Source organism: Lipomyces chichibuensis (assembly GCF_038497645.1).
Source record: "Lipomyces chichibuensis strain CBS 12929 unplaced genomic scaffold V1513scaffold_19, whole genome shotgun sequence".
NCBI classification, from domain to species: Eukaryota; Fungi; Ascomycota; class Lipomycetes; order Lipomycetales; family Lipomycetaceae; genus Lipomyces; species Lipomyces chichibuensis.
The window spans coordinates 194,445-207,724 of NW_027117471.1; the positions used below are offsets into that span (position 1 = coordinate 194,445).

Below are 13,280 nucleotides of genomic sequence, written 5' to 3' on the forward strand. Positions count from 1 at the left end.
CCGACGTAAAACATGGCTCCTCGTAACATATCATCCAAAATATCATATTGACAAAAATGCATGGTCCAAAAAGAAAAATCACTACATATATATATATCAATCTCACGCAGCCTCCACTTCCAATCTATTATGCAACTGAAAACGTTAACAGACAAGTATAATTAACAACTACTCTTCGTCTTCCTCGGCCACATCCTCATGAAACTTTTTGCCCTCCAAAGTAGGCTTAATGACTCCGATTCTGACCAAGAAGTCGCCGAAATGCTCGCCATCTTCCCGTTCAAGCGCCCACCGCTTGAACAATGGCTTCAAGATCTCGAGAGCTTGTGCCTCGTTGACGGAGGATCTGTATAGTTTGTTCAGTCGCTGGCCGAAATAGCCACCGCCCAACATGAGGTTGTAGGCGCCATACGCTTTGCCAACCAAAGCGACCTCGGCAAGCCATGGGCGTGCGCAACCGTTCGGGCAACCAGTCATACGCATCACGACAGAGTCATGACGAAGGCCAAGTTCCTCGAGATAGGCTTCCAGCTTCGATACAAAAATGGGGAGGTATCGCTCACTCTCAGCCATAGCGAGACCACACGTGGGGAACGCAACGCAGGCCGAAGAGGACAATCGGAGGCCAGAAAATTGCAGGTTATCAAGCTTGTATTCGGCAAGAAGTCGCTTGATCTCAGGCAAGTCTTCTTCCGCAATGTTGCTGAGGATGACGTGCTGGTTACCAGTCAATCTGAATTCAGCCCCGTCTTTCATTGCAAGAGCAATTTCTTTAAGGCCAGTCTTCATCCGGAACTCAGGAGTATCCTCAATGCGACCATTTTCGACAAACATAGTAAAATGGTTGAGTCCCAGCTCGTCCTTGACCCATCCGAAATGGTCGATGTTAGACTCGAAACTGAATGCTCGTGCTTCTTCGAACTTAAATCCAAGTAACTCTTCAACTTTCTCACGGAAAACATCGACACCCATATCGTCAATGGTGTATTTTAGACGCGCATGTTTCCTGTCCTTTCGGTCGCCATTGTCACGCTGAACTAACATAATCTTCTCGCACGCCACGACAACGTCCTCCTTCTTGACGTATCCAAGAATACTACCGGTTCGCGGGTAAGTCTTCTTGTTGTTGTGAGTAGTACCCATACCACCACCAGCAAGTACGTTGAAACCGGCGAGCTTACCCTCCTCATCGACAATCGCGATCAAACCAATGTCATTGGCAAAGACATCGACGTCATTGTATGGTGGCATGGCGATGGCGATCTTGAACTTTCGAGGCAGGTAGGTTGCTCCATATAGAGGCTCGAAATCAACGACAGCGTTTCCCGCAACAAGCTTCTTCTCGTCATTGTCATCCGTAAGCCAGATCTCGTGATATGCGGTTGTCGTCGGCAGAAGATGTTCACTAATACCTCGGGCAAAGGAGGTAAGCTCTTTGTGAAGAGCATTGTTGTAAGGAAGACCAGCGCACATGACGTTTCCTAACAAGATGATCAGCATGTACGGATTAAATCATAGCCAAAATTTAGAGAAAACGTACGGTTGACATCACCACAAGCGGCAATAGTATCCAGAAGCGCAACATTTATTGCCTTGATGGCCGGCTATTCGTTCCGTTAGATTCAATCGCCGTGTAAGCGCCGACGCAAGGCAAATCATACCTTCAATTTCTTCTTAATCACACCATGCAACTGATAAGTTCCTCGAGTGGTCATTTTGAAAGTGTGATTACCCTTGTCGTCAGCAATCTGGTCGATCGCCAACCATTGAGCAGGCGTTGAGACACCAGCGGGCATACGAACACGAATCATAAACGAATAAGCCGGTTCCAACCCACTTGCCTTTCGTTGTTCGCGGATATCACGATCGTCCTGCATATATGTGCCGTGGAACTTTGTCAATTGTGCATCTGTAGCCGAAATGGCACCGGTCGACTCGTCGTTCAGACCTTCGACAATAGTGCCTCGGAGGTAGTTCGATTGGATCTTAATATCTTCATTGGTCAATGGCGGAGGTTCGTCAACGGCACCACCAATACCGTCAACACCAAGCGCCTTCCACAACTCAGTCTCCCATGCAGGGTACGCTGTCTGGTATCCATCGGGATCCTGATCATTACCAAGACCCAGCTCAACTATTCGCTTAGCACCAAGGATTTCCAATCTGTGGTTCAAGTCTTTAGAAGGCTTGTTGTAGTAGACCTTATCTTGCTTGCGCGGCCAGTAGTGGCTGTCACCAAGACCAAACACAGTGTAGCTAACGGCCGCAAGATCGAGATCTGTAGATGATTTGACAGTCTCCCAGAAATTACGACCATTCTGCGGGAACTCACCCTGACCAGCGGTAGAAGTGACGATAACAAGATTCTCTTCGGCACCTAAATCTTCAACTGGGAAATCATCCATTGCCATGACAACTGCGCCCAAGCCACGGCCCTTGGCACGTCTCTGAAGTCGCTTGGCAAGATTCTCGGCGTTACCACCATCGGATGCGAACAAAATAGTCAACGGCGGACCAGTAAGACCCTCAAGTAACTTAGAATATGCGTCTTTGGCTTTCTTACGCTGCTGGCTGCGGACCTCCGAACCATACGAACCGGCAACGTTCTCACCGAAAACAGGAACTCGTCGAGCAACCTGAGACAAATGGTTCTCGCGCTCCAAGAAGTCCTTGAGCTCCTTTTTCAATGCCTGTGAATCCAGCTGAAAGTTAGGTAAACCGCTCTCATCGGGTCGAGGATCCCATCTATATAGCGGCCAGTAGCCAGAATCAACCGCCTTCTTCGTCTCCTGTAAGACAGTAAGAGCCGAATCAGTTTCCTCGTTGTAAGGCAAATAAGCAATAACAATGGAAGGACCTGTGAACTTGTCGGCCTCAATGAAAGCCTGAAGAGCTTGAGTATAGGAGCTGTAGACAGCAATGGAAGCAACGTATGAATTGGAATAGTTCATAGCGTAGAGTCCGATATCTTTCTTCCTGCGGGAAGCATCCTGAGCAGCACGAGCAGTGTAAGGCTGCGAGTCAATGATGAGAACGTTGACATTCTTGCCAGATGCAATGACATTGTGAACACCAGAGGTACCGAGATCGTAAGACCAAGCATCAGAGCCAATGATCCACGCACTAGTCCCAAGAAGGAAGGCCTTGCCACTAAGCAATTCGCTAGCAATTTCCGAGTTATCGCTTTCCAACTTCGAGATCAACTCAGCGCCGACCTCGGAAAGCTTGATCGAATTCTCGCTATTGAGGAGGAGCCAGCGCGACACAAGGTCGTTGGTCTCCTGGTTCGTGAAGACATTCTCGTTAATGGCTTTCTGAAGCTTGGACACCAACACCTTCTTTTCCTCCTCCTTGGCGAGGTACGCTCCGAATCCATACTCAGGGTTGCTAGTAATTGTTCGTGGAACACCGGTATCATCCCTGTCGAGGGCATTAAGGATACTCAACTTATCGCCGAAAACGTTATAAAGCATTTTGGAGTAGGCTGTCTCCAATTCTGGCTGTGCTAGGTGATACTCAGGGTCAACATCGTGAGAGGCACGGCCACCAACCAGCAAATTCTGAATAGGAGCTTCGGACTGGATATTCTGAACAATGCCTCGAAGAGCTTGGCGAATTGTCTTGCTGTCGAGATATCCGAGCTGGTATCCAACAACGACAGGAATAGCTGCAGCCTTAGATAGATCATTATTGAGCGAAGATATAACGTCGAGCAGAACAGGGCCCCACTTGGTAGTCTGGCGGTGGACCTGCTCAAGCACACCTAGCCGCTTGACAGATCGTGGAATGACTGCTAATAACTTCTCCGCCGACCACGGACGATAAACACGGACCGTAATGACTCCAACCTTAGCGTAAATGTCGCCCCAGCCGGCATGACCAATGGTGGTAACAAAATTCTGAGCGGATGACCCGAAGATCAGGAGAGCGGTATCCGCGTTACCAGCTCCATGGTAATCGAATGCCTTGTATGCACGACCGACTGCAACACGTAGGAGCTCAAATACAGCCTCCGTAGCTTGAAACAGACTAGCAGTCTTGTAGTCGACCTTTGTTAAATCAATGGTACCGTTGGTTTGCTCACCGTTGGTCTTTTCCTCGGCAGCTTCCTCCTTTGCGGGCTTTTCGGCAACGACACCAGCGGCATCGTTCCAGTAGACGTTGTTAGCAACAGTGCTTCCCTCGGTTTCACCATATACCAACGCATTTCTGTCAAAAACTTTCTCGATTTGAGTGATGTCCTCAAAAGGAATAGGAGTCTCTTCACCCTCCGGTTGGTGGAAGAAGTGAATGACAGCCTTGCCAGTGCGGATGGCAAGTACGTGCGACGCGATGGCAAGGTCCTGCGCCTCACGCAAACTGTATGACTGGATGAGTGTGAATCCAAGCTGACGGAGAGAGGTAATCTCAGAGTAGTCAGCGAAATCTCGGCTCATGGAGACGTGAATGACAACTGGAAAATTCGCTAGCTTCGCGAGATGCGTAATGGCAGCTGGCAGCGTCGAAGATGCTGCGGTAATCGAGACGAAAGTCGTCTTCCCCAGCTCCTCGACGGCGGTGAGGAACGGGTCGGCGTTATACCTGACAGGATAAATCTGCAATATGTTAGCTATACACTGCTTGAGCAGGATCTCATTTTGATTAAACATACCGAAGGAAGAGTTCCCCGCTTAGCCACTATACCGCGGACCTTGTGATATACCATTCGGTCGAGAGCATGCTGGAAACCGACAACTGGTGCAGCCTTGAGATTCGGCTGGACAGACAGTACTGTTTCACTGAAGAGATAGGCAACACGAGCGGCTGACTTACGTAAACAATTGGTCTAAAACAGCAAATATGACAATTAATTATACATACCAGCGTCTTCGCGAGTCGAAACAAAACCAATTGGAGGAGCCATTATAGAGACTGTATGTCAAAGTAATAACAATATCCCAAAGTATGGAGAAAACTCAACGTAAGCCAGAACCACGACTCAAACAGGCAAAAGCCGCAATGTGCAAAACTGCTAAGGCGAGATACTAGCCGTAACAACAAAGCGAGAAGAGCCCAGCTGTTTGACCGCGGAGGCAATGGGGATGAAATATCTTGATATGAATGGCTTCGAAGACGACCCCGAAATTTCTCATATTTTTTCTTCGTGGCAGAGTTGGGATAATGGGTTAGGGCTTTTCTTCGCCACAGGCTGGCCATGCTTTCACTAGCCCGAATTGCGCCATCGGACCCCTGAAGCTCGGCGGCCACTCAGAAGCCAGCAAATCTGCGCAGCCACATGAGCGGTGGGGGCCTGTCTTGTTGTGGTTCACACAAAGTCCGCCTCTCGTGGCTATTGCAACACAGCCTTACAATGGCGCCAGATAAGGCCTGGGGCCATTTTGGGCATAACCTGTGACACAACGGATCAACAGGCAATTCTTTAGGCTTATTTGTTCGCAGTATAGCCACGAATGCTAGCCACTACTTCCTTAAAATGAAACCTTATTAGTCAAGGCGCAGCACCTTCTTCTTTGTGATTAGTAAACAAGTCGGGTCATGTTGCAGGCATTCTCATATGAGAGCAGTCAACAACAATGAAATCGGTAAAGTGGTGAATATCACGCTGTAGTCTGAGTTAACATCATTTAACTGAACATATATTCTATATATATTATGTTTATGGCTAATACCTAATATACAATATACATGACAAAAACTACAAAAGCATGCACGCTACAATAGGCCGCACTCCCTCATTTCTTAGTTCTAACCAAAAGTACCACCTGACTGTTTTCCTGTGCGTTTCTGCGCAGAAATACGCCATTCATTAGGATCTTGCGCGTATTTATTATACAAAGGCTGAATTCGCTCGTTCTTCTTCCGTTTCGACAGCTTCGTAGAGTCTGCAACCTTGAAGAACGTAGGGGCGGCTTCAACAAGCCATTTCGGTTCAATATGCGTCGCACAATGCATGTACTCCTTCGAGGTTAAGATCAAAGTGTGGTAAATCACATATTCCGCATTCTTGCCGAAAAGTGCAGATGATGGATGCATGTACACCGGTGTACCCTCAATGAGAGTACGATACCCTTCCTGTGGGTCGCGACGGCCAGCATTGCGGAAAAATCCCGAGCAGAGAGCGCGACGCACGCGATCAGTGTCAGCCCCGCAAGATGTAACTTTATGTTTGTACCGTTGCATAATAGACACCAATTGCTGTCGGACTTCTTGTGCACGCTTCATGCTCCGTGCCTGAATGAAATTTTCAAAACACCAAGATGCAGAGTAGTCGTTCTGTTTCCATGCATTGTATACTGTAAGCAACGTGAGATGATCGCCTGTCGAATCATGAAACTTGGCCTTCTTCTGGTCCGCTTGTTGCTGCTTTTCCTTCGGTCGGTAAAACACGGTCTGCACTGACAACATGGCCACGATACTCAAAATCTCGTCGGAGGCACCGTAATCGACAGAGGCGATTAAAACCTTGGCCAGTCCGGGCTCCATTGGGAAATCGGCCATCTTGCGACCGAGACGTGTGAGTAGGCCTTCGTCGTCCAAAGCCGAAAGTGCATACAATTCCTCCAATGCTGACAACATGGTATTTGTTGGCGGCGGATCCATGAAATCGAAATGCAAGAGATCATTGATACCCATAGCTTTCAGCATCAAAATTGTGTGGGAAAGATTCTGCCGCTGAATCTCAGGAACCGTGTTCGGCTGCATTTCTGTCTGATAAGCAGCCTCCGTGTACAAGCGGTAGCATTTTCCAGGACCGGTACGACCAGCCCGACCTGCGCGTTGTCGAGCCTGCGCCTGTGAAATTGGCAAGACTACCAGGGAGTCCATTCCAAGCTTTGGGTCAAACGCGTTGATCTTGACGAATCCCGGATCCACCACGTAGTAAATACCATCGATTGTAATTGATGTTTCGGCTATGTTAGTCGCGATAACAACTTTGCGACTACCTTCAGGAGCGGGCTCAAAAATGCGGCTCTGCACCTCGCTGGGAAGCGCAGAGTATACAGGAAGAATAATTAACTCTGGCACTGACGGACCTAGCGCCTTCATCCGCTCGTATAAAATCTCGCACGAAGTGTCAATCTCCTCCTGTCCAGTCAAAAAGACCAGGATGTCGCCGGGTGGCTCAGCAAGATGGATCTGCATTACTGTGATCAGGGCCGCATCCAGATAGTCTGATTCCGGCTCCTTCGTAAACATAATTTCGACCGGATAGGTTCTCCCTGGGATGAAAAGAATAGGACAGTTGTTGAAATATGCCGAAAACTTTTCCGCATCCAGTGTCGCCGACGTCACAATCAATCTAAGATCAGGCCTTCTCTTCAGCGTTTCTAATACGACGTTAGTAAAGACTCTAAATCTACAACACCATGGAAATACGGACTCTTCAGAAGGGCAAACAGAACGTCTGTAGCAATTGTCCGCTCGTGAGCTTCATCAAGCATAATAGCCGAATAGTGCTTAAGATCTGGATCCAAGAGAACCTCTCGCTGAAGTATACCATCAGTCATATACTTGATTTTCGTCCTGGGACTGGTGCAATCGTCGAAACGAACAGTATATCCAATTTCCTCGCCCACTCTGCATCCCACCTCCTCAGCCACTCGTTTCGCAACCGATGTGGCAGCAACCCGACGCGGCTGAGTACAACCAACCTTTCCATTGTCCGAAAACCCTTCCTCCATCAAGTACTGCGTGATTTGTGTCGTCTTTCCAGATCCTGTATCGCCGACGACAATTAAAAGTTGATTATCTCTCACCGCCTTCACCAACTCATCTCGTAGCTTGAAAACAGGTAATGACTCCCGCTGCTCTCTAATGCTGAGATTCGTAATCTTACCGAAGGAGGTATTATTATACAAAGCTTTCTTCTTCCACTCAGGCATTTCCGGCGCCGACTTTTTAATAACAGAAGTCTTAACCTCGTCGGCGAGTACTCGTGCACCCGCTTCTGCCAATGGATCTTCCCATGACTCTTCCAAGTTTGCTGTCTGAACCTGTTTCTCGGCTTCTTCACGCGCGGCTTGCTGACGCTGTTCCCGTCGATCTTTTGCTAATGTCGTGCCTGTCATTGCAGCTCGATACAGTGATCCATCAGGCGCTTTGACGACTCGAATCGGACTCAGCTCCAAACTCTGCCTAGTCTGACCAGCAAGGAATGGCGGTTCCTCTTCGCGAACTTCAATATCGACGTCTTCTTCCTGCTCAAGATCAACTTCTTCTTGCATAGCATTCAAGTCCTCGTCAAGGTCAGGATAATCACCAGCATTAACAACACCGGACGCAATAAGTTGTTTTATTTCCCATCTCTCAGGCGAAGTTAATCGTTTTTTCTGCTTGGGTTTAATTATCGGCATCGGATCGCTGCCGAGGACTGGATTATAGCCAAAATCTGCCGCAGTATGCAATCGCATGTTCGGTGTGAGGTCTTCACCGGTAGCCTGATCCACATCCTTCATTGACAATCCAATTCGTGACCCTTGGATACTGACTACTTTGACCATGACTTGCTGATTCCGATGGAGTAAGTCTTCGGGATGATTAACACGTGCACCGTTCTGAATGGCAGAAACATGAACTAATCCATCCGTCCGACTGCGAATGCCATCAAGTGTAACAAAAACACCAAAATCCTTGATGCTGTTCACACGCCCATTATAGATCTTGTACAGCTGAGGTGAATCGTCAAGTTCTTCTCTTATTTTCTCACGTTCCACCAGTCGGCTTTCTCGTTCTCGTCGACTGCTGAGTTGGTCATCCCAATCCGTATCCCGTTCTCTATGCCTCCTTCTGTCATCATGCCGTCGATCTCGATCGTCTCGTCGACTGCGTCGCTCGTCACGTCGTCTGCCACTGAGTTCGTCCTCAATCACACGCCTTCGTCGATCGTCATCATAGCGACTTGACCGCTCTTCATCTGTTCTCCGGCTCCTATGTCGTGCGGGGCTAGGTGATCGATAGCGCGCCTCACGTTTTCGATCCTTTTCAGGCTCAGGAGATTGTGAGCCTTCTAGGCGCCGTCGTTGCCGGCTGCTGCTATTCCCTTGACGTGCCGCAGATTTAAACTCTGCCTTCCTTTCCACTTTATTACTCTCATAATATGGCTCAGCTGCGGCTTTCTTATATTTCGGGTGAATGAGTCGAATGAAGCGGTCAACTGACTCAACCAGTGCTGGTGTAAAATCGAGATTCGCCGCTTTGAGATTTTGCTTGAAATCATCTAAGTCTTGCGATTTCTCATGAACCGAAAGAATCTTTTCGGCCAATGACTTGTCTCTTACGCCTATACAATTTAGCAATAATTCTTTGTCCTCGCCACAAAACCGGAAGAACACTTCCTGAGAAGCTCATCAATCATATTACAGCATGACGTACCTGTATGATTTTCCAACTCAGTCGTAATTTTGGACACTAGCGATAAAATCTCCAGTTTTTCAAAATCGTCCGCAATATTTCCGTTGGGTTTGGATCCGTTGGATCCACGCAATGCTTTCAGATCTGCCACCATGGCGTGAGGTATGCTTGTATGCCCTAGCTAAGGCTTGAAAAGATCACGAAATGCTCGCCACTCGCTAAGGATCCTGCTTCACAAACTAAAATTCAGTCGCAAGATATGCTATTCATTAGACAATGCCAGCAGTTACTAAGTACACGATCAGCGCAGAAATACTGAATATGGCCAAACTAATAAGTATAACAGCGAGCAATTTATAGCTAGTAAAGATGAGGACAGCGCAATAATGTGAAGTTTTAGAACTCCCAAGTCCCAACTGACTTGCTCTTGGGGGTTGTGCGACAGGCGTTGTCGCACTTACACCATACAGACCTTCGCGCTTATAGTGGAGCATTCGTCTTGGTTCATAGTGCACCTTCTAAATAGTGCTCCAAATTTGGACCAACCAGAAATCACTTAATTGCACATCAGTCGCGAAACCTTCCATCGCGGAGTGTCTATAGAGGAATTTGGCACCAATCGACTAGATTTCACTCTTCCGCGAAGATCTCCAACGCGCCAAACAGTAGACATCGGTATTACTTGGCCGGGACCATTCTGTTGATAGAGCTCGCAAAAAAATCGTCCAGTTACCGAGCAGTATTGATTCCATAAGCCGGATATATACAGCCACGCAAGATGAAGGTTACAAGAATTTTGCGCATGCGGCCAGCGATTGCACTGCGCGACTTTGAGAGAATGAACATTCCATATAGGGCTGGCCCTGAGAGTGGTAAGTTATGTGACGAAAATGGCGTATGGAGTTCATGTCATGATTTACATCCGCTGCGCCATATTCCTGGCTGAGTGCAGACTAACTAACAGTGCACGTTTAGCCAAAACCGGTTTGACAGGCATTTATGAGTTTCCAAATCCACGCCCGCGTTTACTTCGTTTATACCAAGAGACTGAGCGTCTCCTGAAAGAATTCCCGGAAGACAGTGTGTATCGGAAATCAGTTGAGGGTATCTGCAAGTTCCGCAGCCAAGTTGTTAAGGAAATCACCGATGTCGAGGAAATCGAGCAGAAGATTGGTAGTGGTCTTATTGAGGAACTCTTAATCCAGGCTGGCGAGGAACACCGACTTGCCGAGCACCTACTGAAATGGAAGGCCTGGGAGAAGTTGGAGGAGGAGCCGCCAGCAGGAACATGGGACCTTTCAGAGAGCAACTAAATTGTCGGTGATTCATAGTGCTATGACTGCGACTGTGGTGGGGATTTCGCAACACTTTGTGTTTTAAGCTGTGGCATGCCGATGGCTTGTGACGGATGTGGAAGGATTTTTGGCCAGTATCATCTCATTTGTGTATTATATTCACACCAGTATCAATGAATTTGTCGTGGGAAGTAATAGCTGGTACCATTATCCGGAAAAGTCTTTTAACTTCCGATACCTGCCGCCTGACAGAACAGTAAAATTTTATCTAGCCGTGTGCATACTTTCGCAAAGATTATGTCCCATATCATGCCTCCTCCTCATCATCTTCATCCTCAATGTCCTCATCATCGGCAGCCATTCTCACTGACCCATTTGTTTTTGTGTTCCACACCTGGACAACGCCGTTACTTCCACCGACCGCCAATGTTCTTGCTGAGTCTTTATCAGGCAACCATGACACTGAGAAGACCTTACCCACGCCCATATCTCTGGTGGTAATCATCGATGGCCCAGTAGGTGAGACATTCCACAATTTGACCTGCTGGTCAGTCGAGCCCGTCGCGATCAAGCCCTTGATATGCTTATTCACATCGAACGTTGAGACTTCAGAGTCATGCGCCTGCAAGGTCCATACTGGTTTTGCTTTCGCCAACGATGACGAAGCATTCCGTGCGTCGAAGTAATAGACGCGACCTCCCTCTGTAGAAACATAGAAGTAATTCGTGTCGTGAGAATCCCATTTCGCGGACTCAACATCTGTATCAACGGCCCACCTTCTGTATTGAGTATCCGGCAATCTCATATCGCTTGCCACCACAGTTCGATCGTACGATCCAGTTAGAAGAACAGTACCTTCCTCGGGATGCCAAGCCAATGAGCAGACCTTGTCATCATGGAATGCGTAGCTTCGAGCACAATTCAAAGTGGACAAATCCCATAACTTTATGGTCTTATCCGCTGATCCTGACGCAAGCAAATTTCGATGCAAACGGTTACTTGACAATGCGAGAACAGCATCAACATGGAACTTGTCATTCGCTTTTTGCTTTGAGTGAATCTTCTTCGCTTTCTTTTTCTTTCCCTTCTTTGTCTTCACCATTGGTTCTTCATCGAGCATAACTTCATTGTTGGGACTGGTATTACCGAGGATAGCGTCAGGATACATCTCGTCAATGACATCTAGATTCCAAATTTCAATGGTTGGCTCAAATGTACCAATGGCCGCAAAATTCCCCTGCTGATTGTCTGCCGTTCGTGTCCGTCCGACTCTAACATCGAGCCACTCCACGCACAGAGGGAATGAAGGTAGCAGAATGTCGTGGTGCACGTATAAGTTCGCCTCAGACTCTTCATAGACGTAGACTTCCATATGTGATAGATTGTCCTCAGTCTTAGTCACTAGTAGTAAACTGTCGGTGTCGAGAATCTGGAGCTCTTCTCTCTCTTCTTCGTCAATGTCGTCGATTTGCTGACCGTCTTTACCCTTCGGTAACACGATGTAGGGATCTTCATCAGTTGACCTATAGTAGGCAAGTGACTGTATGTTGGAAAACATGCTGAGAGAACCATCTGCCGTTGCTGTTTCGGCGTCGTAGTTCTCAAGGTCGTACTCCTTCAAATCATCGTCAATATCAACAGCTTGCCTGAACACTTCGTAAGTTTCCACCCGCACTCTAATTGATGACAATAAACATACGTTTTTGGTTCAACGCTTTCAACTTCTTCCTTCATCTTTTCATCCGCATTCACATCAATCACGAACGTATCTTCCTCTCCATCTCTCTTCTCAAAGTCCTCTTCGACCTCGCTTGCTTCGTCTTCATGAGCATGTTCAAGGTCTTCTAACGCGTCGTCTAGACGCAGCTGTGCAAGTTTAGATATCCGGTCCAATTCACCGTCATCTAATTCATATTGTGTAGGGAATTCAGCAGCGAACCCACGAGGAACCCAAGTCGTACCAGAAATCATATTGCGTTACTCCAGTATGTGTTCTACAAACTCCAATACTTCAGATCCCTCTATATATAGTTAGCGATACACTGCCGCTATCAAACTTAAACCGTCCTTGATAATTTGGCACTAAACTTACCTTATACCTTCAACCCAATTAATATATAGAACCCGTAAGGGATGATGTTCATATATTGATTCTGAATCCCCGTCTGAAATTTTTTGGACAAAGGATGTCCCAACTTACCCGGCGAGTGAGCTATATTGGTGCGGCTCGAGTTAGAGCGGCACACTGACTGCATCGCAAACGCTTCGGGCAGTTCCTGCACAACCGAAAATTTTCAACAGCAGAATCCTTTCTAGTTTGGAGCTACAGATTGCATCCAGACACTGACCTCCGCATGCTATTAGATGATACAATGTATGTCTTTTTCCATTACTGTTACCATGCGCATGATCTCGACATTGCCTTTAACAAGCCGTCCATCTGCTCTGATTTTCGTTGCAATTTTTCATGATGAACCGTACCCTTTTGTTATAAGTATATAGGAAGTGCCGGGTGATTGCTACCGACCCCATTAATGTGGAGGTGTAAGTTGATCAGAAACGGGTCTCTGAGAAGAATAACAAGAGAATCACGAGTAGTCGTCTCTGCTTTTGAGACGCGGCAATTGAGCGATG

General features: G+C 47.4%; 4 protein-coding genes across 4 annotated transcripts; 1 reads left to right on the top strand and 3 right to left on the bottom strand.

The window, feature by feature from the left end:
* Positions 1 to 168: 168 nt before the first annotated feature.
* V1513DRAFT_415879 (uncharacterized protein) lies at positions 169 to 5,100 on the bottom strand (the record flags this gene model as incomplete). Its single annotated transcript, XM_066895826.1, has 5 exons — positions 4,861 to 5,100; positions 4,652 to 4,803; positions 1,662 to 4,595; positions 1,541 to 1,604; positions 169 to 1,481 (listed from the first exon to the last, which is right to left on the bottom strand). The coding sequence occupies exons 1-5, from the start codon at positions 4,901 to 4,903 to the stop codon at positions 169 to 171; spliced, it is 4,506 nt and encodes a 1,501-aa protein (XP_066753164.1). The 5' UTR covers positions 4,904 to 5,100.
* Positions 5,101 to 5,642: 542 nt separating this feature from the next.
* Positions 5,643 to 9,917, bottom strand: V1513DRAFT_464834 (P-loop containing nucleoside triphosphate hydrolase protein). Its single transcript, XM_066900012.1, has 3 exons — positions 9,373 to 9,917; positions 7,382 to 9,280; positions 5,643 to 7,328 (listed from the first exon to the last, which is right to left on the bottom strand). The coding sequence occupies exons 1-3, from the start codon at positions 9,503 to 9,505 to the stop codon at positions 5,746 to 5,748; spliced, it is 3,615 nt and encodes a 1,204-aa protein (XP_066753165.1). The 5' UTR covers positions 9,506 to 9,917; the 3' UTR covers positions 5,643 to 5,745.
* Positions 9,918 to 9,921: 4 nt separating this feature from the next.
* On the top strand, positions 9,922 to 10,862 carry V1513DRAFT_446251 (ETC complex I subunit conserved region-domain-containing protein). Its single transcript, XM_066898238.1, has one exon. It carries the CDS (start codon positions 10,242 to 10,244, stop codon positions 10,662 to 10,664), a length of 423 nt encoding a protein of 140 aa, XP_066753166.1. The 5' UTR covers positions 9,922 to 10,241; the 3' UTR covers positions 10,665 to 10,862.
* Positions 10,693 to 12,806, bottom strand: V1513DRAFT_446252 (WD40-repeat-containing domain protein). Its single transcript, XM_066898239.1, has 3 exons — positions 12,739 to 12,806; positions 12,346 to 12,667; positions 10,693 to 12,292 (listed from the first exon to the last, which is right to left on the bottom strand). Exons 2-3 carry the CDS (start codon positions 12,615 to 12,617, stop codon positions 10,954 to 10,956), a joined length of 1,611 nt encoding a protein of 536 aa, XP_066753167.1. The 5' UTR covers positions 12,618 to 12,667; positions 12,739 to 12,806; the 3' UTR covers positions 10,693 to 10,953.
* Between the last annotated feature and the right edge of the window lie 474 nt (positions 12,807 to 13,280).